Source organism: Schistocerca cancellata, chromosome 7, assembly GCF_023864275.1.
Source record: "Schistocerca cancellata isolate TAMUIC-IGC-003103 chromosome 7, iqSchCanc2.1, whole genome shotgun sequence".
Lineage (NCBI taxonomy): Eukaryota > Metazoa > Arthropoda > Insecta > Orthoptera > Acrididae > Schistocerca > Schistocerca cancellata.
In genome coordinates, this window is record NC_064632.1 from 495,660,476 (window position 1) to 495,687,749 (window position 27,274).

The window sequence follows — 27,274 nt, forward strand, 5'->3', positions numbered from 1 at the left end:
GCAGGTGAAGTTGAGGTAGATTGCAGAAGTTATGCAAAGATAAAGAAGCTTCCACAGGACAAAAAGATGGAGAGCTGCATCAAACCACTCTTCAGACTGAAGATCACAAGTACTCCTAGTCCAGTTAATTAGACATTAAGTGGGACATTTTAAACACACAAGCCGAAACTTGGCAGAAACATTCAGGACGATGTCCAGATCAAAACCACTAAAGCCCCAAAAAATCCACTTTGGGGAAAATCCGCCATCTTGAAAAGACTGCCTCCGCTTTGGAATTTTTTAGTTTTAATGATATTCACTGAACCAAGCATCCAATTGGATTAATTTTTGTGCCAAATTAATGAGTTTATGCACCACTGTTATCTAAAATCATAAAATTCTTTGCTGTAGTCAGTTTTTCTGTTCAAGAAGCAATAGTATTAACTCAACTGGTGTTGGAAAAAAATTGATCTGAAATTTTAGAACTTTGGATCATACACCGATGTTTTTATTATTATAAGTAATGTTGTATGTAATGTACAATAAAAATGAAACACAATTTACATGAGATGAGAAATACAGCAACAATCGTACATTGTTTTTTGTGGAAGTGGACAGAGTTGTTGTAAACTTGAATGGTTCACCGATGCGATGCTGACTCACTGTCAAAAAATTAACAACAGGAAGATGTTAAAAAAATTAATATTAGATTTGCTTTTATAAGAATGAAAAATAAAAAAAAACAATGGACAGGACTTGTTGCATTTTTTGGTTATTTACTGTTGTTATGTAAAAATGCCAGTCAAAGTTTCAAAGTCATCTTTGATGTCGGAGTCTGCTAAGTCCATCTGATTTGTGCACCCATGGCCAGTGCAGTAGCCACACATACTTGTACAACTTCTCCATATACACTTGTTTTCGTAACCAGATTTACAATTACAGGATATAATGAGAAGTACTTGCTTTCAATGCTGATTCATCTCCTGCTGGAAGTAGTTTTGAGCTGATCGGCATGCATGCTCCATTACCATTCTTTTTCCTGAAGATGATCTCCCATGCATACTTGAACCTAAAGATAATGATGCAAATCAGTTAGAGACCAGAGGGTTTGTGTTAAAGTTTGGGGAAACTGATGAAGGTAATTCCTTCCTCGTCAGTGAGAAAACTTGATGCAAACACTGTCAGGTGTCACAATAACAGAGAGATGAGACTTGCTTTGTTTTTAACATTAGCGACAGAGGCTCCTTGAGGAGATGTTAACGGTGTAGCATTGACAATTAAAGCTTCTACCACTGCTCCTCTTGTGTTGGTGTGTTCTTCATCCTTGGTTTTTGGAGAGTTGTTGGCATTGAATACCACAGTGACTCCCCACTGAAGTGGTTATTAACATGCTGGAGGTATATTTTGCTGTAATTTGGGGACATGACCACGTGACCCATTTGGGTGGTACCACCTCTTCAATTAATGCGGAGTTCATGCTTTTTCGCATCAGTGTCCCATCGAACAGCTCAGGGGGGCCTTGCTGCTAGTTCGTGTTTTAGGTATTCACAAATCATATCGTCATTGCAAACAGCACACAACAGTTGATGAAAAAGTTGATTTGGATTTGTTTGGTGACAGAGTCTGTGATCTTTGCTGTTTTAAAGCAAAGGGGAAGAGTCGTGACTTCTTTCTCTTTTAAGTGGACATTATTGAGTCACTGATGGAGGTAAAGAGCATCATCATAGGAAACACTGTCATCGGTTATCACACTGGTGGTATGCATGAACCCAAGAAGGTATGTGGAGTGTGCTTTATTGCTTTTAATCACAAGGACACAGAATAAATATAGTGTCAAAGTGTACAAAATAGTAACTTTTTCTGACTAATTGTTTTGGATACAAAGTGACATTTTATCACCACGACCAATTATTTTAGCTTTTATGCTTTAATCTTTATTTTTGGTTATACTACCATGAACCATGGACCTTGTTGTTGGTGGGGAGGCTTGCGTGCCTCAGCGATACAGATAGCCGTACCGTAGGTACAACCACAACGGAGGGGTATCTGTTGAGAGGCCAGACAAACGTGTGGTTCCTGAAGAGGGGCAGCAACCTTTTCAGTAGTTGCAAGGGCAACAGTCTGGATGATTGACTGATCTGGCCTTGTAACAATAACCAAAACGGCCTTGCTGTGCTGGTACTGCGAACAGCTGAAAGCAAGGGGAAACTACGGCCATAATTTTTCCCGAGGGCATGCAGCTTTACTGTATGATTAAATGATGATGGCGTCCTCTTGGGTAAAATATTCCGGAGGTAAAATAGCCCCCCATTCGGATCTCCGGGCGGGGACTACTCAGGAGGACATCGTTATCAGGAGAAAGAAAACTGGCGTTCTACGGATCGGAGCTTGGAATGTCAGATCACTTAATCGGACAGATAGGTTAGAAAATTTAAAAAGGGAAATGGATAGGTTAAAGTTACATATAGTGGGAATTAGCGAAGTTCAGTGGCAGGAGGAACAAGACTTTTGGTCAGGTGAATACAGGGTTATAAATACAAAAACAAATAGGGGTAATGCAGGAGTAGGTTTAATAATGAATAGGAAAATAGGAATGCGGGTAAGCTACTACAAACAGCATAGTGAACGCATTATTGTGGCCAAGATAGATACGAAGCCCACACCTACTACAGTAGTACAAGTTTATATGCCAACTAGCTCTGCAGATGACGAAGAAATTGAAGAAATGTATGATGAAATAAAAGAAATTATTCAGATAGTGAAGGGAAACGAAAATTTAATAGTCATGGGTGACTGGAATTCGTCAGTAGGAAAAGGGAGAGAAGGAAACGTAGTAGGTGAATATGGATTGGGGCTAAGAAATGAAAGAGGAAGCCGCCTGGTAGAATTTTGCACAGAGCACAACTTAATCATAGCTAACACTTGGTTTAAGAATCACGATAGAAGGTTGTATACATGGAAGAACCCTGGAGATACTAAAAGGTATCAGATAGATTATATAATGGTAAGACAGAGATTTAGGAACCAGGTTTTAAATTGTAAGACATTTCCAGGGGCAGATGTGGACTCTGACCACAATCTATTGGTTATGAGCTGTAGATTAAAACTGAAGAAACTGCAAAAAGGTGGGAATTTAAGGAGATGGGACCTGGATAAACTGAAAGAACCAGAGGTTGTACAGAGCTTCAGGGAGAGCATAAGGGAACAATTGACAGGAATGGGGGAAAGAAATACAGTAGAAGAAGAATGGGTAGCTTTGAGGGATGAAGTAGTGAAGGCAGCAGAGGATCAAGTAGGTAAAAAGACAAGGGCTAGTAGAAATTCGTGGGTAACAGAAGAAATATTGAATTTAATTGATGAAAGGAGAAAATATAAAAATGCAGTAAATGAAGCAGGCAAAAACGAATACAAACGTCTCAAAAATGAGATCAACAGGAAGTGCAAAATGGCTAAGCAGGGATGGCTAGAGGACAAATGTAAGGATGTAGAGGCTTATCTCACTAGAGGTAAGATAGATACTGCCTACAGGAAAATTAAAGAGACCTTTGAAGATAAGAGAACCACTTGCATGAACATCAAGAGCTCAGATGGAAACCCAGTTCTAAGCAAAGAAGGGAAAGCAGAAAGGTGGAAGGAGTATATAGAGGGTCTATACAAGGGTGATGTACTTGAGGACAATATTATGGAAATGGAAGAGGATGTAGATGAAGATGAAATGGGAGATACGATACTGCGTGAAGAGTTTGACAGAGCACTGAAAGACCTGAGTCGAAACAAGGCCCCCGGAGTAGACAACATTCCATTGGAACTACTGACGGCTTTGGGAGAGCCAGTCCTGACAAAAGTCTACCATCTGGTGAGCAAGATGTATGAAACAGGTGAGGTACCCTCAGACTTCAGTAAGAATATAATAATTCCAATCCCAAAGAAAGCGGGTGTTGACAGATGTGAAAATTACCGAACAATCAGTTTAATAAGCCACAGCTGCAAAATACTAACACGAATTCTTTACAGACGAATGGAAAAACTAGTAGAAGCCAACCTCGGGGAAGATCAGTTTGGATTCCGTAGAAAAATGGGAACACGTGAGGCAATACTGACCTTACGACTTATCTTACAAGAAAGATTAAGGAAAGGCAAACCTACGTTTCTAGCATTTGTAGACTTGGAGAAGGCTTTTGACAATGTTGACTGGAATACTCTCTTTCAAATTCTAAAGGTGGCAGGGGTAAAATATAGGGAGCGAAAGGCTGTTTACAATTTGTACAGAAACCAGATGGCAGTTATAAGAGTCGAGGGACATGAAAGAGAAGCAGTGGTTGGGAAGGGAGTAAGACAGGGTTGTAGCCTCTCCCCGATGTTATTCAATCTGTATACTGAGCAAGCAGTAAAGGAAACAAAAGAAAAATTCGGAGTAGGTATTAAAATCCATGGAGAAGAAATAAAAACTTTGAGGTTCGCCGATGACATTGTAGTTCTGTCAGAGACAGCAAAGGACTTGGAAGAGCAGTTGAACGGAATGGATGGTGTCTTGAAAGGAGGATATAAGATGAACATCAACAAAAGCAAAACGAGGATAATGGAATGTAGTCGAATTAAGTCGGGTGATGTTGAGAGTATTAGATTAGGAAATGAGACACTTAAAGTAGTAAAGGAGTTTTGCTATTTGGGGAGCAATATAACTGATGATGGTCGAAGTAGAGAGGATATAAAATGTAGACTGGCGATGGCAAGGTAAGCGTTTCTGAAGAAGAGAAATTTGTTAACATCGAGTATAGATTTAAGTGTCAGGAAGTCATTTCTGAAAGTATTTGTATGGAGTGGAGCCATGTATGGAAGTGAAACATGGACGGTAAATAGTTTGGACAAGAAGAGAATAGAAGCTTTCGAAATGTGGTGCTACAGAAGAATGCTGCAGATTAGATGGGTAGATCACATAACTAATGAGGAAGTATTGAATAGGATTGGGGAGAAGAGAAGTTTGTGGCACAACTTGACCAGAAGAAGAGATCGGTTGGTAGGACATGTTCTGAGGCATCAAGGGATCACCAATTTAGTATTGGAGGGCAGCGTGGAGGGTAAAAATCGTAGGGGGAGACCAAGAGATGAATACACTAAGCAGATTCAGAAGTATGTAGGTTGCAGTAGGTACTGAGAGATGAAGAAGCTTGCACAGGATAGAGTAGCATGGAGAGCTGCATCAAACCAGTCTCAGGACTGAAGACCACAACAACAACAACATATAGCAAAACAAACAATTTGGCACAAGAATTAAGCCAATTGGGTGCTTGGTTTAGTTACTGTGGGTAAAACTAAAAAATTCCAAGATAATGGTTTTCCCAATGTGGATTTTTGGAGACTTAAGGGAGTTTGATCTGGACATCATCTTGAACATTTCTGCCAGTTTTCAGCTTTTTTTTTTTAAAATGTCTGGGTTGGGACGATGTTTTGTCTGATTTGACTGGACTATACTAAGACAATCAGTGGAACATGTAATTAGCAAACTAATAAAAATAGTTAGTTGATAAATCTATGTTGTATTTATAATTATCATTTGTTTTTAGATGACAAAAATGTGGGAGGCATCTAAACGTGAAACAGAGGCAGCTGTAGTACGATACGCGGTTAGTGAAAAAGAGCTAATGGAACAACGCAAAGAACGAGAGGCAGCTGACCGTCGATTGAAGGACGCAGTAAAGGAGCGAGAAGCACTTTCAGCGAAGCTTCGTACAGCTGCTGCTGAGAAAACACGTGTTTGTCAGATGTTAGATACTAAGGTATTGCTCCCTGTTACCTACAAACACTAAACTTTTATTTTAATTTGTGACATGACAAACTATTGCATCCAAAATATACACACTTTTATTCTTAATTGAGATTTTAATTGATTAATTCTTTTATCATTTTCGTTGCTGTATGTGTTTATATGTTACTTCCCTCTTGCATACTTCCATGTTCGGGTGCGTGCACGCACGTGCGCGCACACACACACACACACACACACACACACACACACACACACACACACACATCATTGTCATCTTACTATACACTAAAAAATTGACCTTCTGAGTAGTTGTTCTTGAGTTTGTTGGTGGTTATTACTGTTTAATTCCCACAACAATACCATGTTGCTGAAGTCACAGCAAGGGACCTTATACTTCTCTAGTAATTGGATTCTATTAGACCCATCACTATTCTCTTGGCCATTGCTTGTCAGAAAAACTGGTTGACTGACTGCCCATATATTCGCCAATCAAAATTGTGGATATGCCAAGAATTATAGAACTGTATATGAAAGTGATACCATTGTCAAGTGGAAACTTCTGTTTTAACTGCAGATCACTTAGATGACCATGTAGCTCGAGTGCTATAACACTCAATACTATAAAAGTAAATAACATACATTAACCCTCAACATCAGCCACAGTAGTTAACTTTTGGGTCAGCATTGCCACTGCCATGAATTAAACCATGAAGCAACCAGTAATACAGGATTCAGTGATGAGTGAAAATGTTTGGAAATGATACTAACAGCAGCCTTTTTTTAATGATAAAATTGAATTAAATTAATTTTTATGAGTCACAATAATTTTCTTCTAATATTTCTCATTACTGCTGACTATACTGACCATTCTTGGTTTCATCTTCATAACTATAAATGATCTGTGCATCTTATACATACATATAAATTGTAGGTAAAATTTTTGAACTTCATAATTAATGTCATAACTTAATGTTTATGAAACAAATTTTACAAACCTAATTACAGAATCAAGCCAAATGTTACTAAAGTAGTTATTATCACACTTTCACTAAGATGTTTAATGATAGAATATATATGGGAAATTACTCTGTGTGCAATGTTTCAGTGCCATGAATTAACCAGCATGCAGAAAGAAACTGAGAGACTTAAAGATGATCTGAACAATCGAGACATTAAAATAAAATGGTTACAGAATAAGCTCAGATCAGAGGCAGAGACACACAAGGTAAAAATGAAACTCCAAAATCATAATATATTTAATGAACTTATATCTAACAGCCCAGCCTAAGTGGCCAGAGACAGTGGTCATGTGTGTCTGAGTTGTACTTGCATTAATGTATGTTTGCTTTCTATTGATAATAAGACCTTTTGGCTGAAAGGTCAAATGTATAGCCGTCTTTTTTTGTGCCTGTCGTAGCTAAGCGTCTCCTGTATCTAGAGAGTAATAATCTATCCTTTTCTTGTTACATCCTGTATGTTCCATTGTTTGATTATATCTACTAGCAGACATACAGATCTGACGGATTAAACCTGTGTGCCAGACGAGGACTCAAAAGCACTCTCTAATGTTGTACTTAATAATCCAATTTTGTGGAATAGTACCTGTTGTCCTCTATGACAGTACTTCATAACACGTAATAAATTCTGTGGTAATATGCTCATTTTATCAGAGGTATTCATATGATATGAATTAAGGCAAGTAAAATAAAAGCAAAACTTAGTTGTCGTTCAAAAAGTAATTTTTTTTATTATGGTGCATATCACTAAATGTGTAAATATTTGGCTTATATTGAGAAACGTATGTTAAGTGTTTCTTTTCTTGTATGTGTATGTGAATTTGCCTTAAATAATGGAAACTTTTTATCAGTAAAACAATGGTACTCAATTAGTATTTCATACAAGAATAACCTAACACCCCATATGAATCAAAAAATACCATGAAACACGAGAAACTGTACACACATGGCTAAATAAATTTTATATTTGTGCAGGATATTATGTGTATAGTACAGAATTATCTATTGCTCTTCTGACTGGTGGTCAAAGAAAATCTGAATATTGTAAATTTGTTGTTTCTTGTCAGTGATAAAGAGCTGAAATGGTGGAAAGTTTGTGTAAATAGATTACATGCCATTTGGCAAAAAGTAAACTGAAGCTTTCTACAGAATATGGAAAAAGTATGACTGGTTTAATGTCTCACTTCTAATTGTTGCTGCAAAATGAATATCAGAGTGAAATGTAAACCATTAATGGTCTCACATACAATTTGAAATAGTGTTACAGTCCTGTAAGTAAGTTAAGAATAATGCAATTTGGTTTGACTATAAAGTTTTAGTTTGAGAACACTCATTGCAATTATGAATTATTTTTAGTGTTTGTTTCTGAGACTGCTCAGAATGCATTTAGTATGCATTTTAAATACATGATTATGTTAGCTTTTTCCCATTGTAGGAAACTCAGGCAAAGGTTGATAAATTGACGAGGAGTCTCGCTGAAGCAAAAGAAGAATGCGAACAAGTTCGCAAGGATTGTCAAGAAATGATAAGAGCATATCAACAATCTGAAGAAAACAGAGCTGTTGTATTAGGTAAGAATATTGTTAACATCGCACTAAACACTTACTGGATCTCATCAAGCCAGGTGGCGTAGTGGTTAGCACAATGGAGGATGATGGTTCAAACGTGTCACACTGTCCTCATTTAGGTTTTCCAAGATTTCCCTAAGCAGTTTCAGGCAAATGCCAAGATGTTTCCATTGACAGCATGGCCAGTTTCCTTCCCTAATCCCTGCTTGTGCTACGTCTCTAATGACCTCATTGTTGATTTGATGTTAAACACTAGTCTCCTCCTTCATCTCTTCTACTAATTGGATCTAACTAGTTCATGAAAGAACTCTTTTTAGAGAACATTTGGAAAGTTGGAATTAAAGTTAAATGGGAGATGATGCTACAACACTTCCAAACAGGGTAGCAATTTGGTGATTAAAATTCTTCTGGGTATTATGCCGCGTCATTGCTAAAAACTAATAATAATTTAGTTTATTATTGTTGTTACTTTTAGCAATGACACGGCCTAATACCCAGAAGAATTTTAATCACTATGACACCAGCCGCAGAAGTATACGTTCATATGTCAGGGTAGCAGTTTGTGTAGAAGCTTATCACCTTTAATAATCAGCGGAAAAATACTCCTACCAGACCTCAGAAAAAGTGAATATGATCCTCTTTAATAAAAGACTCTGATTGGAAAGTGGGGTACCAGCTCCATCATTCTATCTTCCTCAGCACTTTTAAAAATTTTCACAAAAATATTGGCATGCAAACATATTCATGTCCTATTTAACGTGCAACTCATCTCTTACTGCCACAGGCTGCCTTAGCTGTAACTCACTCACTTCCGTAGGAATGTTCCTTACTGTACTGAACTTAGTAACGTACAAAATTACAAATACACAAGGCCAGATCCATACATGGCTGTAGTAACACAAATGGCCTCATGTTCAAAATGTAAATCAGGCACTCGCTCTAGATGCAAGTGCACTAGCCAGCGCAGCGTGGTAGAAATGGCGGTGTCAGAGAAAGTGTTGTTTGCCCCACTGTTCAACACATGATATCTGCACTAATGATACTATCAGTAAGTCGCAGAAAGTGAAATTCATATTCTGCACAGAAGTGTGATGTGAAAACATAATATCATCAGCAATTGCATGCTGGTCATAAAGACAGCGCGGCGCAGGCGTCTCGCAGTGTTGTGAAAGCACCAGCATCAGTTCTCCACACCAGTAGACAGCGACCTTAGCATGTCGTGTCGCACTGCAAGATCGACAACTGTGAAAGGAAGTACTGTGTGAGGGATGAAACTCGCTGCCTTAGCAGACGACCATAGTGAGTTGTCAGAATATGTAACTGCTGATGGCGAAGGCCAATACCGAAAAAGGGTCATGTTACGCTAGCGGTTAGGTTGGGGCTGTGGCGTCGATGATGTTGGTTCTGTGGCGCAGGCAGGCATTGCTTGTGAAGGCATTGGGTGCGTGGAAGGTGGGGCGGTTGGCTGTCAGTAGTGTCGGTCTGCTGCATGACAGCATGCAATGGGCGCAGGGGTGGGGGTGCTGTGCCAGGATGGTCTGATCGTGTGTTTGGTGCTGTCCACACAGGTGTGCATAGGCACAGGGCTTGGCTGCAAGGTAATGTTGGCAGGATGGCCGCATTTTGCAGCTGAAAGCGCACCTGTCGGGCACTGTGAGCGTGATTTACTGGTGGCTCTGCTATCAGGACGGGGGTGGCAGGTCAGGGGTGCAGCACTGGGATTACATGGAATAATGCTGTTGTGGAAGTGTCGGGGGCTGCAATGTGGCATCGGGGGCATACCTGGCAATTGATGGCACTGGAGGGGAAATCGCTGGGTCGGTCTTAGGCTGTGGGAGAGGTAGACAAACAGGGATGCGAGCATCCTATGCATCTGTGCTTGCAACATGTAGTGAATTGGGTGTGATCCTGGCATAGCATGGTGAGTTTTCTGCAGTGTTTTTGGCTGTAGTGTTATGGGCGGGCACCTCATGGACTTTGATGAGGGTTGCTGTTGGTGTGGTGTCGACAGTGGCCTTGGGTTTTTGGATGGCCTGGTGGCAGTGGCATGTGTCTGTGAGTTGTTGATGTATAGGGTAGTTGAGTTGGGTGGCATGGGGTCAGGCAATGTGTAGGGGCTTCAGCTAGTCGTTTGAAATGCTTGTTGAATTGCCATGCAGATGCAAGGCGAACATCTTGGAGTTCAGGACCCAGTGGGGCTGGAGTAATGCTGCCAGAGGGGAGGCTGGTGACCATTGATGTGTAACATAATGTGGGTGCATGACACTAGGTTGCTGTGAATGAAAGTTCTACATTTGCTCTGATGCTGGGGACAGATGGGTTGCAGGTGGGCCATTCAGTCCTGCAAGCCGGCAAAGAACTTAGGGATGACTTCATCGACAAGCAGGCCAGCAGGGTCCAGGAAGTCACCTGTGACGGCAAGCGTCTGGCCATAAACAAGAGTGGCAGCTGATGTTTGAAGTCAGCCTTTTGAGTGATACGGAGACTGAGAAGCAGTGGCAGGGCAGTGCTCAGTGTGTTGTGGGAGACGACGGCAGCCTTCAAGGTACGATGTGTAGCTGTTCCACCATTCCACTGTCAGCTTGGTGGTAGCTCGATGTCAGGTGCAGGTGAGCCTCTCACAGATCTGTCAAGGCACAAAAAAGGGCTGATGTAAATTGGCACCCACGCTCCTAGTATGTGGCTTGGGCAGCCGAAATGGGCAATCCACATGGTGACGAAGGCAGCTGCTACTGTGGCGGTGGTAATGTTGGGATTGGCATTGCCTCAGGCCAGCAGGTGAACCTGTCCACCATGGTAAGGAGGCAGTGGCAGCCATCAGATAAAGATGGAGGGTCGACGATGTCAACATGAACGTGGACGAATTGACGCCTGACATCTGGGAAAACCGTGATGAGGGTGCGTATGTGGTGGCCGACCTTAGTGCACTGTCAGGCGAGGCAGGTGTGGGCCCAGGTCTTGCAGTCCCACTGAATAACTGGCCATACGACATGCTGTGTTACTATAGCAATGGGTGTGTGCACCCTGGGGTGCACCAGGTTGTGTAATGGGTCGAATGCGGCCTTGTGGTAGGTGGCAGGTGAGAAGGGCGACGGTGAGCTGGTGGATGTGTCACATCAGATACTGCTGTTCGAACCTGAAGCCAGTGTGCAGTGGAGGCGGAGGCTGGAGGCAGACTTGGGTGAGTTAGTGAAGACCGTGAAATGATGGACCTCACTGACGGCCAAAAGTTTTGATAGCCTCGTAGGTGGCAAGGAGCTCTCCGTTATATGTACTCCAGCACTACTGAGGGTGAGAGAGCTTGCTGGAGAAGAAAGCAAGTGGCTGGCAGGTTTTGCCCATGTGATGCTGCAGGCTGTTTGTCCATTTGTGATGTCCATGGCACTGGCTTTTCCCCCTTTGTTTTGATGCAACAGAGGGCGGCTGGGAGTGGCTCGTACATGGCTCTGGGAGTGGCTCGTACATGGCAGCAGCATTGGTAGTGGAAATGGCAGATGTCCTTGAATGTCTTTGGGCATGGGAAATAGAGTATAGCTTGTACCTAGCCGAGCAAAGGAAGTGAGCTGGCAGTGGAGATGGCATGGCCCACGAATTCCATCTTCCTGGCGCCAGGCACGGGGCATTTTGCTATGTTAATGATGATGCCAACATCTTGGAGATGTTCAGAAAAGCTGTGTAGGTGCTCACAGAGCTCCTCTGATGTCACGGAAAAAAAGGAGTATGTCACTCAGGTATGCAAAACAGCTGAACAGGCCTCACTGGATGCCGTCCAAGAACTGCTGCCATGTTTGGACAGCATTACGGAGACCAAAGGTCATAGAGGTTCTCTCGTAGTGTCTGAGTGGTGTGATGATGGCTGTCTTCTGGATGTCCTTGGGTAAAAGCCTTGGCACAGTAGGTAATGGCAAAGATTGTAGCCTCAGCCAGTCTGTTGTTGTTGCTGTGTAGGAACAGCACCAATTACCGCTCAGGAATAGTGTGGGTGTGTAGCTTCCGGTAATCCCTGCATGGGAACCAGGAACCATCCTCCTTCTTGGCGAGTTGAAAGGCGGTCTCACACAGGCGGGTCAATCCAAATGAAGTGGTCCAATAAATATTAAGTTGGTTGCTTGACCATTTTTAAATATTTTAATTTTGTTATACATCATTACCCTATAATTGAGAAGTTCAAAACAGGTTTTTAAAAAAAATTTACCTTTCATCTTTACTGAATGGCGGCCATTTTCGTTTGTAAGCGCGCGACAATGTTTTAGCTTAGAGACTTAGCAAAAATATGAATATCTCTGCACTGGGTTAAGTTACAACATTGCAGTTACACAATTGTTTTTAGAAGTGTCCTCTACAACATTGTCTGTTACACAAAATACCCTAAATTAAAAAATAACCAGTCAAAATGACCTCCAAAGTTTGATATCCAAATTTTCAAAAATACCCTTTTTAGGCCCAAAAATAACAAACAAGGAGTGATTTATAAGTGTCTGTTTTTTTCCTATAGTTAGATATCATACACTACTAGCCTCATATAGAGCAAGAACACTTAAAAATGTTTCCTTAATTTTTTGTGAATTTTTGAAATTTAAAATTTTCATTTTTTGTAAAGTTTGGGGTTTGTTATCTCAGGTTGACCCAAATATAAAAATATGATTTTTGCACAATTTGTACACCTATATGCTAGCAATGTACTGTAAAAATATCAACATTGAGATCTGACTTTGAACAAAGATATCATTTCTTGAAAATGAGGGGATACTTCACATTACTCAACAACTGATCTTATGGCTGTTGCCTATTCATGCGTGATATTGGTGGAATATAATCAATTATTATTGAAGTAAGGTAGTGACTTATATACAGATAGTGGAAACATCACTGAAATTAACATTTATATTATTCTGACATACTTAAAATAAATATTTTCAATTAACATCCCTCGAAATGTGACTGTTCCTAAACCTGGTGGTGAATGTTAAGAACACTTATTTCTTCAGACAGCTTCTATGAAGTTGAATAAGACCTCCCAGTTGCTATGGTAAGTTCAAGCACTGAAAGTTTCCTTAAAACATTTTTCATTTGTATCCAAACTTTGTCAGTAGTTGATTTCTTGGGCCAGCAGTGTGGTAAAAATGCACAAAAGCATCATTGTTTTCCAAACTTATTCTTTCAACCTCTGCAAGCCACCACTATCCATCATACACATGTGCCACTATGTCATTCAATGTTAAAGACAGAGATGTAATTTTACTGACACAATTATCCTCATAAATTTCGGTTTGTGATGGTACATAGCATCGAACTAAGTTTTTTGCAATGCCAAAGAATTTGTGGAAATGTCTTGTTCCTTTTATTGCTATGCAGTTTCCAAATCTGGTTTGAAGTGTTGTTTTCATATTCAGAACCACTTCTTCTTTCTTGATCAGAAAATAGGTAATGTCTTTAATATTATCCTTGCAAAAGACATACATGTCCTGTACTGTGAGAATTTGGTCTGTGGTTGGTCTTTGTAGTCTGGATTTACTTACTACACTACAGGCCATTAAAATTGCTACACCAAGAAGAAATGCAGATGGTAAACGGGTATTCATTGGACAAATATATTATACTAGAACTGACATGTGATTACATTTTCACGCAATTTGGGTGCATAGATCCTGAGAAATCAGTACCCAGAACAACCACCTCTGGCTGTAATAACGGCCTGGATATGCCTGGGCATTGAGTCAAACAGAGCTTGGATGGCATGTACAGGTACATTTTTTGTATCCAGAAAGACCCGTACAGAACCTGCAACATGTGGTCATGCATTATCCTGCAGAAATGTAGGGTTCTGCAGGGATCAAATGAAGGATAGAGCCACGGATAGTAACACATCTGAAATGTAACGTCCACTGTTCAAAGTGCCGTCAGTGCGAATAAGAGGTGACCGAGATGTGTAACCAATGACACCCAATACCATCACACCGGGTGATACACCAGTATGGCGATGACAAATACACGCTTCCAATGTGCGTTCACCGCGATGTCGCCAAACATGGATGCGACCATTATGTTGCTGTAAACAGAACCTGGATTCATCTGAAAAAATGACGTTTTGCCATTCGTGCACCCAGGTTCATTGTTGAGTACAGCATTGCAGACGCTCCTGTCTGTGATGCAGCGTCAAGGGTGACCATAGCCATGGTCTCCGAGCTGATAGCCCATGCTGCTGCAAATGTCATCAAAATGTTCATGCAGATGGTTGTTGTCTTGCAAACGTCCCCATCTGTTGACTCAGGGATCGAGACGTGGCTGCACAATCCGTTACAGCCATGCGGATAAGATGTCTGTCACTCGACTGCTAGTGATACAAGGCCATTGGGATCTGGTACAGTGTTCCGTATTACCCTCCTGAACCCACCGATTTCATATTCCGCTAACAGTTATTGGATCTCGACCAACGCGAGCAGCAATGTCGCGATATGATAAATGGAAATCGCGATAGGCTACAATCCGACCTTTATCAAAGTCGGAAATGTGATGGTGCACATTTCTCCTCCTTACATGAGACATCACAACAACGTTTCACCAGGCAACGCCGGTCAACTGCTGTTTGTGTATGAGAAATCGGTTGGAAACTTTCCTCATGTCAGCACGTTGTAGGTGTCGCCACCGGCGCCAACCTTGTGTGAATGCTCTGAAAAGCTAACCATTTGCATATCACAGCATCTTCTTCCTGTCGGTTAAATATCGCGTCTGTAGCATGTCATCTTTGTGGTGTAGCAATTTTAATGGCCAGTAGTGTACATGTTTTGTTGTACCTTCTACTCCATCACATGCGTATTTACCATGGTAAGATGCAAAAAAGTGCCATTCAGCGTCCAAACCAAAGTCTAATTTGTGGTTGCACAGATTTGAAAAATTCTTTTCATTTTTATACTGACTACCGCTTCCATCTGAAAAGTATATTAGCTTCTCAACCTTGGGGAAATTGTCTTTTACGTAATTTATTACATGCTTTTGAAACACATGTAAAGCTAATGTGTTGTGCTCCAAGTAGTCGCTTAGAATGCAAATTGAAGAACTGAGAACTTCATCTTTCTCATTTTTAAAGTAGAGAATAAATGGCTGCACTGTTGCCTGGTCATTGACCCAGTGGTACCCTTGTATTGCATCCTGGATCACAAATGTAAAATTTTCTGCAAAATCAGCTAGCACTATGCATTCAGTTTCATGAAGTTGTGCTTTTTTGACCTTCAGAAACTTACTTTGCATTTTAGAAACATAGTAATGACTTTTAAGTTTTTGTAAGTTATCAATTAAATATTCCAAGTACTCTTCCTGAGATTTAACCACTGTTATCATTTCTGCCCTCTCAGTTGTGAACCACTGTTTGAAGGTAATACTGTCTGGCATTTCCTCATCATGTTCTTGGAACAATTCAATAACAGTTTCCTTACCAAGGCATTTATTACACAAAACCATCATGCAGTTATAACTGTTAGTGTCACAGACCATTAAATCTAGTAACTCTTTGTAGTTAAGATCACTGAGTTTTGCACCCACAATCATCAGTTTGACATTTTGATGTTACAAACAAACACATACAGAGTGTGTCCCTGAGGATCCAGCCAAAATACACCACTTAGGGCGGAGGTCACAAAATTTTTACCTTCCAGTTTTGCCTTCAGGATGAGAATTTTTGAAAGCTACATAAAGTTCATTTAAATTTGGCAGCACTAGTCATTTCTGCTTTGTTACTTTAACTCCTTTATAACAACTCTCTTGCTATCTTTGCAGCCTGGGCACATTCTGCTGTTTTCATAATCTTAAAAAAACTGCCGGATCTTTTTAATTGTTTCTTCATGTATAACTGCTCCTGTCTTCTTTACTAAAACAGGAAGAATGCCTTGCTCTTTCACTAATTTTAGGCTTAGTTTAACCAAACTATGAGAAACGTTGAATTCATGAACTATTTTTCTCTTGACCATGAGTCAGGGAGCAAACTTAAAATTTTAAATTTTTCCTCTTTAGATGTCACTGAACATTTAATTTTTAATTTCTCTATTAAACTCAAATATTCAGTGTCAGATGATGCTGGTGGTAGGATTTCTTCTTCTGTAGAAATAATGATGGTATCTGTATTATTAAAGCATGATTCCAAGTCTTTTCTAATTTTGCCTGAAATTTGTTGTACCTTATTTTCAATACCTGCTTTTTTTTCTGCTACTTAATTTTATTTTTTTCGAAGCAGGAGATATTTCTAACTTAGAACAAGCAGAATCCAATATGCTAACAGCTTCCTCATTAGGAATATAAATGTCATTAACGAGGTTACATGATTCTGGTTCTGGATTCACAACAAATATTTTTGAGTAACAATTTGGGCACAGGAATTTCCAGGAATCACATTATGTTTCACTTGGGAAGTTGTTTCACTCTCAGATAATAAGGACAAATGTTAAAGTTTTATTTCCCTCACATCTTTAGTAATAGGCTTTTTATGAATTTTAATGGATCACAGCACACTCTTCCAAAAATATGGTTGTACTTCAGAATGTATTTCTTCTCATGATACTCACACACTGATGCTGCAGAAGAACTTGCTCTAAATTTAAACAAAGTTTGTCTATCTTCATCAAAGTCACTGACATTTTTCAAGTTTTTTTGAAACTGAACCATAAACTGTTTTGTGATGCACTTCACTTGCTATCTGTCCAACAGAGCACTGTTCATCCATGTTATTGCATTCCAGTTAATCTCTCAAAATTAATTACAAATTACACACAGAACAAAGCACATAACAAATTCTACACTCTCGAAGTATGTGCATCCTCTCTAACAGAGGTTTCAGAACACACTGACTACAACAGTGCCACACCCAGCAATAATGTACTTCTACAATTCCGCACCCAGCAATAATGTACTTATGGAAGGAGATCTGGCAAGGTGGTGGCTAGCTGGCTGGCTGTGCGGGGTGGGGGTGAGGTTGGCACGTGGTGGCAGTGGTCGTGGGCAGAGAGTCCAGTGTCTTTTGCACCCTTGCAGCAAGGCTGGTGGTGTCAGTGAGGGAGAGGTCAGCATGTGACACCACTGCTGTCTGTATTAGGGCCTGGATGAGGTGAGTTGTGCCATGTGGCGGCGTCAGTGTCTCATAGCAGTAGGCAGCTGGGGATGACGTGATAATGCCTTGGACTTCCATGGTGTATGTAGGCTCAAGGTGGCTGATCACCTTGGTGAACATTTTGGTGTTCTGGGTAATGTCACAGCTGGCGAAGATAACGTTCGCCAAACCAGAGGCATCGGTCCTGTGAGTTGAAGAGTGGCAGATGAGCCACAGCAATGCCGACAGTGTGTTGGTGAAGTGTAGTAGATCGGACAGCAGCACTTTGAGGCAAGAAGGTGCAGCGGTGGCAGAAATTGGTGCCAGTGCAGGCAGTAGTATTGTTTTTGGTGTCGTTGGGCTGGGCTGCCAGTGATCATGTCACCATGAGTTGCAAGTCGGCATTGCAGCATTCCTGTTCCGCAAGGCACGTGGTCAACTCTGCGATGATGTCATGTGGTTCTGGCACAGCAGCTGCTTGAAGTGGGGTGGTGGTAGCCATTTGTCACTAGGGTGATGAGAGGCGGCGAAACAAGCATAAAGGAATGAGTTCATGGTGTGAAGCACATGAGCATCCATAGCATGAAAATAGAAGTTGCCTGGTGCACATGTACAGGGGTCAGAGCGTGTGCCTAATGCGGCAAGGCGCCAGTAACATGCCAAAATAGAATATTACGTTGACTGAGTTCACCGTTGGTTCACCAGCGTAAGAATGTTCTTTACTTTATTGAACTAAGTAACACGTAAAGACCAAGTCCGCATGTGGCTAGAGTGAGACATAGAGCCTCAGGTTCAAAATGTAAATCAGGCACTCACTCTAGATGCGAAAGCACTAGCCGGCGTGGTGCACTAGAAATGGCAGAGTCGGCGAAATCTTTGTCTTGTCCCAATGTTCAGCGCACAATATCTGCACTTACGATACCTGCACTAAGACAAGCAAAGCAAAATTTACATTCTGTACAGGAGCGTGACACAAAAACACAATGTTGTAGGTGATTGTGTGCCAGGCGTAAAGATGGCACAGTGTGGGCATTTTGCAGCATCATGAAAGCACCAGCGTCAGGTGTGTTGCCATGTGGCCAGTTCCTCACGGCACGTAGCAGCAACTGAAGTGGACGCTACAAGGGACGGACAAAGTCTCATGAAAATCAGTCGGCAGAAACCTTGGTAGGGGTAGCTATTGTTCCACACCGGTAGTCAGCAACTGTAGCAGGGAAGTGTCCTGTCACATGGCTAGATCGACAGCAGTGAATGGAAGTACTGTGTGAGAGGTGAGACTTGCTGCATTAGTAGGTGGCCAGAACTAATTGTGAGTGTACGGAACTGCTAAGACAGCTGTGTGGCAAAAGGCTGCCACACACCCACTAGTCCACCCGCTGTAGGTTTCCCATGCTCATCCACTTCTAACTCCCCATTCTCACTCACTCATTCAGACCTTGCCGTTATCTCTTTGTGGCTCTCCAGCTGTCACTGTCTCCTGTCTCACAGCCACAGTCACCTTCGTTCTGTCCTCCTCCTCCTCCTCCTCCTCCTACTACTACTACTACTACTACTACTACTCTTGTCACTGTCACTACATTTCTTTCCTTATGGTCATTGTCGTAGACTAACTCTCTCATTATCACTGGCTCTCACTCCCTTCTGCTTTCTTCATTCTCTTTATTTCTCTACCACTGGCACTGTCTCCTTCACTCATTTCCTAACAATGTTCTCTCACTGTCTACTATGTTCCACTGCCATTGACCCTCTCTTTCTCTCGCACTACCATTATCTCTTTTGCTCTTTCTATACCACAACCATGGTCTGCTATCTTCCAGTATTTATTACTTCTCCATCTCTTTATTAAGAGGAGCATATTCACTGTTTTTTATGTTCCGGTTGGAGCATTTTTCTGCTGGTTCTCTTCATTTCCCCTACCATGGTGGGTCATGTTCCTCATATGAAAAGAAATTGAGTGTCAGCAAAGTTTTGGTATTTTACTTTTGTGATATTGAAATAACACAAAAATAATTTTACACCTGAGATCAGATTTTTGTGCACAAAAATTTTGCATGGGCTCCAGTACAACAACGTGCAGTTCCCACTACCCTTCCGATGATGACGGAAACATTACACCATAATTTTCTGTGATATGTCACCTTATAAACTACATTTTCATCTCACACTGCATTTTATGTTTGTGTTTTACATGCTCAAATAGAGTGACTTTGAACCTCTGTAACCTGGAAACAGATAAAGATATCTAGAAAATTTTCAGGGTTGGTAGAGATCAGAATCAAAGGAATATACTGTAAAACTTTCAGCCATTTTCTGTGCATAGCCATCTTGGAATCCTCTGCTTGGTTTTGGTTCGCTGGTGCCAGTAAAAGAAAGAAAGAAAAAACCCTTGTTTTTTGGTTTTCCAAAGAACTGCTCATGAACTGATGGTGCCTCCATAAGTCACATCAAGTCCACTGAAGGCCTCATCAGATTCAAAAGGAAACAACCAATTTGCTCCATTTGCCTAAGCAGGAAGGAAGTGTGTAATATTCATACGTTGATCCTGTACTGTAGGGTAATGATACTGAAACAATTCTTCTTTAGGGTATATAAATGAGCCCGAACCCAAGGTCTGTCCAGAACACTTGACCCTACCAGTGTATTACCAGTAGAACCCGAGGTACGAACTCCTCGGGTTCTACTGGTGAGCTGGTTGGCTACGTGGTTGCTTATAAGTAGTCACTGGTTTTCTCTGAATTTGTTTATTAACTGTCACGATGCGTTTTGGGTTTAATCCATCATCTGATGACCTATAATAAACAGAGAAAGTAACAGAAGTTATATTACAAATTTTCATGGAAACACAAATGTCTTATAAAAGTGAGTTTTTCATGAACAGTACTCAAGAACAAAACACTTCTTGGTAAAGGAATACATCCCATTTTAGATGCTAACACATGAGACTGTAACGTATGCCTCATAAACTGTTATTACCATTAATTGTACAGTTTGACCCAAACTGTCGATGTTCCATACAAACAATGACCCGAAAAAGTGTGTGTTCTAGGAGAAAGGCTATATTACACTAGGTGGCGTAACCACATCAGTGCACGTTTAACGAGTGTCACACAGATTTGTAGCCAATATAAGTATAGTCTTAAAGAGACAGTTGCTGGAAGTGTGTATCAGTATACAGGGTGTATGTAAAACGTAGTAGGTGAATATGTATTGGGGCTAAGAAATGAAAGAGGAAGCCGCCTGGTAGAATTTTGCACAGAGCACAACTTAATCATAGCTAACACTTGGTTTAAGAATCATGATAGAAGGTTGTATACATGGAAGAACCCTGGAGATACTAAAAGGTATCAGACAGATTATATAATGGTAAGACAGAGATTTAGGAACCAGGTTTTAAATTGTAAGACATTTCCAGGGGCAGATGTGGACTCTGACCACAATCTATTGGTTATGAGCTGTAGATTAAAACTGAAAAAACTGCAAAAAGGTGGGAATTTAAGGAGATGGGACCTGGATAAACTGAAAGAACCAGAGGTTGTACAGAGTTTCAGGGAGAGCATAAGGGAACAATTGACAGGAATGGGGGAAAGAAATACAGTAGAAGAAGAATGGGTAGCTTTGAGGGATGAAGTAGTGAAGGCAGCAGAGGATCAAGTAGGTAAAAAGACGAGGGCTAGTAGAAATCCTTGGGTAACAGAAGAAATATTGAATTTAATTGATGAAAGGAGAAAATATAAAAATGCAGTAAATGAAGCAGGCAAAAAGGAATACAAACGTCTCAAAAATGAGATCGACAGGAAGTGCAAAATGGCTAAGCAGGGATGGCTAGAGGACAAATGTAAGGATGTAGAGGCTTATCTCACCAGGGGTAAGATAAATACTGCCTACAGGAAAATTAAAGAGACCTTTGGAGAAAAGAGAACCACTTGTATGAATATCAAGAGCTCAGATGGAAACCCAGTTCTAAGCAAAGAAGGGAAAGCAGAAAGGTGGAAGGAGTATATAGAGGGTCTATACAAGGGCGATGTACTTGAGGACAATATTATGGAAATGGAAGAGGATGTAGATGAAGATGAAATGGGAGATACGATAATGCATGAAGAGTTTGACAGAGCACTGAAAGACCTGAGTCGAAACAAGGCCCCCGGAGTAGACAACATTCCATTGGAATTACTGACGGCCTTGGGAGAGCCAGTCCTGACAAAAGTCTACCATCTGGTGAGCAAGATGTATTAAACAGGCGAAATACCCTCAGACTTCAAGAAGAATATAATAATTCCAATCCCAAAGAAAGCAGGTGCTGACAGATGTGAAAATTACCGAACAATCAGTTTAATAAGCCAAAGCTGCAAAATACTAACACGAATTCTTTACAGACGAATGGAAAAACTAGTAGAAGCCAACCTCGGGGAAGATCAGTTTGGATTCCGTAGAAATACTGGAACACGTGAGGCAATACTGACCTTACGACATATCTTAGAAGAAAGATTAAGGAAAGGCAAACCTACATTTCTAGCATTTGTAGACTTAGAGAAAGCTTTTAACAATGTTGACTGGAATACTCTCTTTCAAATTCTGAAGGTGGCAGGGGTAAAATACAGGGAGCGAAAGGCTATTTACAATTTGTACAGAAACCAGGTGGCAGTTGTAAGAGTCGAGGGACATGAAAGGGAAGCAGTGGTTGGGAAGGGAGTAAGACAGGGTTGTAGCCTATCCCCGATGTTATTCAATCTGTATATTGAACAAGCAGTAAAGGAAACAAAAGAAAGTTTCGGAGTAGGTATTAAGGTCCATGGAGAAGAAATAAAAACTTTGAGGTTTGCCGATGACATTGTAATTCTGTCAGAGACAGCAAAGGACTTGGAAGAGCAGTTGAATGGAATGGATGGTGTCTTGAAGGGAGGATATAAGATAAACATCAACAAAAGCAAAACGAGGATAATGGAATGTAGTCGAATTAAGTCAGGTGATGTTGAGGGTATTAGATTAGGAAATGAGACACTTAAAGTAGTAAAGGAGTTTTGCTATTTGGGGAGCAAAATAACTGATGATGGTCGAAGTAGAGAGGATATAAAATGTAGACTGGCAATGGCAAGGAAAGCATTTCTGAAGAAGAGAAATTTGTTAACATCGAGTATAGATTTAAGTGTCAGGAAGTCATTTCTGAAAGTATTTGTATGGAGTGTAGCCATGTATGGAAGTGAAACATGGACGGTAAATAGTTTGGACAAGAAGAGAATAGAAGCTTTCGAAATGTGGTGCTACAGAAGAATGCTGAAGATTAGATGGGTAGATCACATAACTAATGAGGAAGTATTGAATAGGATTGGGGAGAAGAGAAGTTTGTGGCACAACTTGACCAGAAGAAGGGATCGGTTGGTAGGACATGTTCTGAGGCATCAAGGGATCACCAATTTAGTATTGGAGGGCAGCGTGGAGGGTAAAAATTGTAGGGGGAGACCAAGAGATGAATACTCTAAGCAGATTCAGAAGGATGTAGGTTGCAGTAGGTACTGGGAGATGAAGAAGCTTGCACATGATAGAGTAGCATGGAGAGTTGCATCAAACCAGTCTCAGGACCGAAGACCACAACAACAACAACAACAACATGTAAAATGATGGCGCAAACTTACACAGCTGAAAGTATACGATAATAGAAGCACAAATAACCCAGTAAACACGGGTCCACAAATGAGCCGCTTGCGAGATAATCATGACTGTATGGTTCCAAGCCGCCATTGACATAATTGTAAACATAGTCCTAGTTAGTACACATTAATGAGGTGTTCGAAGTGTTTTCCTTGCATCTGGATGCAATACTGTGCTCATCTCTGCAATGAATTCCAAATCCTTTTGAAAACCCCTGGATCATTCCAGAATTCTTGCCAGCATGTACAACTCCCTGCTCCAGATCTTCAACAGTGTTAACGGGTGTGCTGTACTCTTTGCTTTTGAGGTGACCCCAGAAACAAAAATCCCAAGGATCTTGGAGGCCAAGGTACAGATCCGCATCGACCTATCCATCTTCGGCCGTATCTGCACATTGTATGCTGTCTCACACCAGCAGCAAAATGTGCCAGAGCTCCATCATGCATGTTCCACATACTCTGATATTGCTGAAGGGGAACATCCTCAAGCAATCCTGGATGATGACACCGCAAAAAGCTAATTTACCTCCGTCCATTAAGTTGTGGTGGAAGAATGTGTGGCCCAATGAGTTGATCGCCAAGTACACCTAACTACACATTCAGTGACAAACATTGCTGCTGTGGTGACTCATGAACAGTATGTGGGTTTATTTCACACCACTAATCTGTATTATGATAGTTACAAAACAACATTGTGTGTGAATCCTGCATCGTCTGTAAATAAAATGTTACATGCGAAATGAGGGTCAACCACAGCCTAGTGATGCAGCCACTGACAAAACATCACTCTGGGAACAAAGTCCACATCATTGAGACATTGGACTTGTTGAAGGTGGTAAGGGTACAGTAAATTGCGATGTAAAATTCTCCATATACTACTGTGGCTTAGCACAGGCACTTGTGTTGCAATTCTTCTCGTCGAGGTTCCTGGGGAGTGCTGTACTGCTTCCAACACCATATCGTCAACCTCAGGCACAATCCGAGCAGGCCTACCTCCTGTTCTGCCATGTGCAAAATGCTTGTGTTCTCTCAGGCGCTGATGGACCCTTGTAAATGTATGACTTTACTTGGCTTGGTACAAGTGTGCAGCCTCCTGCACATTGCCATTAGCCCTGGTGTGCATGAAATGTATATCCGCATACTCTTCATTACTGCAGGGTTCCATTGTAACTACAACACAGCACACGTGGCACTCCTCAGAAGTGACTGATCCCCTTTGAGATTGTGTACTGTACCCGCCCTGTATGTCCTGTGTGTGTAGTGTGATTCCAACTCCACCTCTTGGCAATGTTTTGTTGTGTAAACAACGAATATAGGAAGGTCTCAAGCGCACAAGAGGGGAAACTGGATTATGTTACACACAATGCTGTCGGTGGCAAAGGAAATTCAAATCTGTTATAGTGCAAATTGGCCATGTAACTTAGCACAGAAATACATTTTCAGTTTTACCGTAAAGTAAAGATTCATGGGCCGTTGTTCATCTAATCATGTACAAAATACATACATGTATAACAACGAAAACAATCAGTTATTGCTAAAATTATTTAAGTAGATAGTTAAAATATCTACTCACCAAGTGGCTGCAGAACCACACATAAAAGATTGTTGTGATTGGCAAGCTTTCGGAGCCAGTGGCTCCTTCTTCAGACAGAAGGGTTGATGGGGAAGGGAGAAGGGTGAAGGAGACATCTAGGAAAAGGGGTAGATTTCGGGAAAGTCACCCAGAACCATGGGTCAGGGGAGACTTACCGTATGGGATGAGAAGTAGTCTCCCCTGACCTGCGGTTCTGGGTGACTTTCCCAAAATCTACCCCTTCTCCTAGACCTCTCCAGTCTTTTTCATTCACCCTTCTTCCTTCCCCTTCAACCCTTCTGCCTGAAGAAGAAACCACTGGCTCCGAAAGCTTGCCAGTCACAACAGTCTTTTATGTGTGCGTTCTGCTGCCGCTTGGAAAATTCACACATCACTAGCTGAAGTTAAAATTTCACAGACAAATGGTTACAGTTTCCATATAGCTACAGAATGAAAGCTCATGGGTCTACTCATCTAACCAAGTACAAAATATGTGTAGCATTAGGTGAAATTAAAATTTCACAAATGAAAGTAGCTCAGGTAATGGAAAAAGTGGGAACAGGAAACTATTTTATTTTATTTTATTTTGATGGAAGAACAGTTCATTGAAGAGACAAACCAGTTATTGTTGCTCACTATCTGCTCACTGATCAAGAGGATTGGATCAAGTGGTTATTAATGTAAATTTCCATTTCCTTGAGTATATACAAAATAATATCCTTATTTCCAGTATGCAGTATTATAAACAGTTTTCAGTAGAGACTAAATGATGATTCAGTTCCCTTAAGTGGTATCCCAGGGCACTGCCATTACTAGTATATTCATACTCGCTGAACTTACTTTGAATTTGGATCCTATTTGGCCAGACTTTGTCCCTTTTAGGAACAATTTGGTGTGTGATGGACTGAAATACAAACTTGTATGCCTCCTTTCATCAATAGAATAAGCATTATCTGCCAGTTTTTAAAAAATGCTGTCTTCTGGAGACAGTGATTTTATTTGAGCCTGTAGCAGCAGTTTGTCAGTACAAACTTAACAAGTGAAAAAAAAGAGAAGAAATAAAAATAAAATAATGTTCTTTTGACATCCAAATGAAAGAAGGCAAAAGATGAAAGTGACAGTTGCTCAGTTCCCATAGGTAGAGCACTTGACTGTGGGGAAATGTGACGATACTAACAGTGATCAGAAATTGATAAAAATCAAATGCTAAGGAAAATATAATGCACTCTTTTTCAGGAGGTAAGTGCTTTATCAAGGAGCAGAAATCCCAGATAGAAAGATATTATACACTACTGGCCATTAAGATTACTACACCAAGAAGAAATACAGATGATAAACGGATATTCATTGGACAAATATATTATACTAGAACTGACATATGATTACATTTTCATGCAATTTGGGTGCATAGATCCTGAGAAATCAGTACCCAGAACAACCACCTCTGGCCATAATAACGGCCTTGATATGCCTGGGCATTGAGTCAAACAAAGCTTGGATGGCGTGTACAAGTACAACTACCCATGCAGCCTCAACACAATACCACAGTTCATCAAGAGTAGTGACTGGCATATTGTGACTAGCCAGTTGCTTGGCCACCATTGACCAGACGTTTTCAGTTGGTGAGAGATCTGGAGAATGTGCTGGCCAGGACAGCAGTCGAACATTTTCTGTATCCAGAAAGGCCCGTACATGACCTGGAACGTGCGGTCATGCATTATCCTGCTGAAATATAGGTTTTCACAGGGATCGAATGAAGGGTAGAGCCACGGGTCATAACACATCTGAAATGTAACGTCCACTGTTCAAAGTGCCGTCAATGCGAACAAGAGGTGACCAATACGTGTAATCAATGGTACCCCATACCATCATGCCGGGTGATACGTCAGTATGGCGATGACAAATACACGCTTCCATTGTGCGTTCAGTGCGATGTCGCCAAACACGGATGCGACCATCAAGATGCTGTAAACAGAACCTGGATTCATCTGAAAAATTGACGTTTTGCCATTCGTGCACCTAGGTTCGTCGTTGAGTACACCATTGCAGGCGCTCCTGTCTGTGATGCAGCGTCAAGGGTAATCGCAGCCGTGGTCTCCGAGCTAATAGTCCATGCTGCTGCAAACGTCGTCGAACTGTTCGTGCAGATGGTTGTTGTCTTGCAACCGTCCCCATCTGTTGACTCAGGGCTCGAGATGTGGTTCTGCACGATCCGTTACAGCCGTGCGGATAAGATGCCTGTCATCTCGACTACTAGTGATACGAGGTCATTGGGATCCAGCACGGTGTTCCGTATTACCCTCCTGAGCCCATTGATTCCATATTCTGCTAACAGTCATTGGATCTTGACGAACGCGAGCAGCAATGTCGCGATATGATAAACCACAATCGCGATAGGCTACAATCCGACCTTTATCAAAGTTGGAAATGTGATGGTATGCATTTCCTCCTTACAAGAGGCATCACGACGACGTTTCACCAGGCAACGCCGGTCAACTGCTGTTTGCGAAAGAGAAATTGGTTGGAAACTTTCCTCATGTCAGCTCGTTGTATGTGTTGCCACCGGTGCCAACCTTGTGTGAATGCTCTGAAAAGCTAATCATTTACATATCACAGCATCTCTTTCCTGTCTGTTAAATTTTGCGTCTGT

The 27,274-nt window shown here is 41.2% G+C and overlaps 1 protein-coding gene across 3 annotated transcripts in view; it reads left to right on the forward strand.

Moving 5' to 3' along the window:
- The window catches only part of LOC126092043 (coiled-coil domain-containing protein 186-like), a 211,611-nt gene that overhangs the window by 22,430 nt on the left and 161,907 nt on the right, over positions 1-27,274 (forward strand). For all 3 annotated transcript variants that reach the window (XM_049907448.1, XM_049907449.1, XM_049907450.1), the window contains 3 exons: positions 5,544-5,756; positions 6,852-6,971; positions 8,198-8,333. In XM_049907448.1, coding sequence (XP_049763405.1) covers positions 5,544-5,756; positions 6,852-6,971; positions 8,198-8,333 — 469 coding nt within the window. The remainder of the gene's footprint in view (positions 1-5,543; positions 5,757-6,851; positions 6,972-8,197; positions 8,334-27,274) is intronic.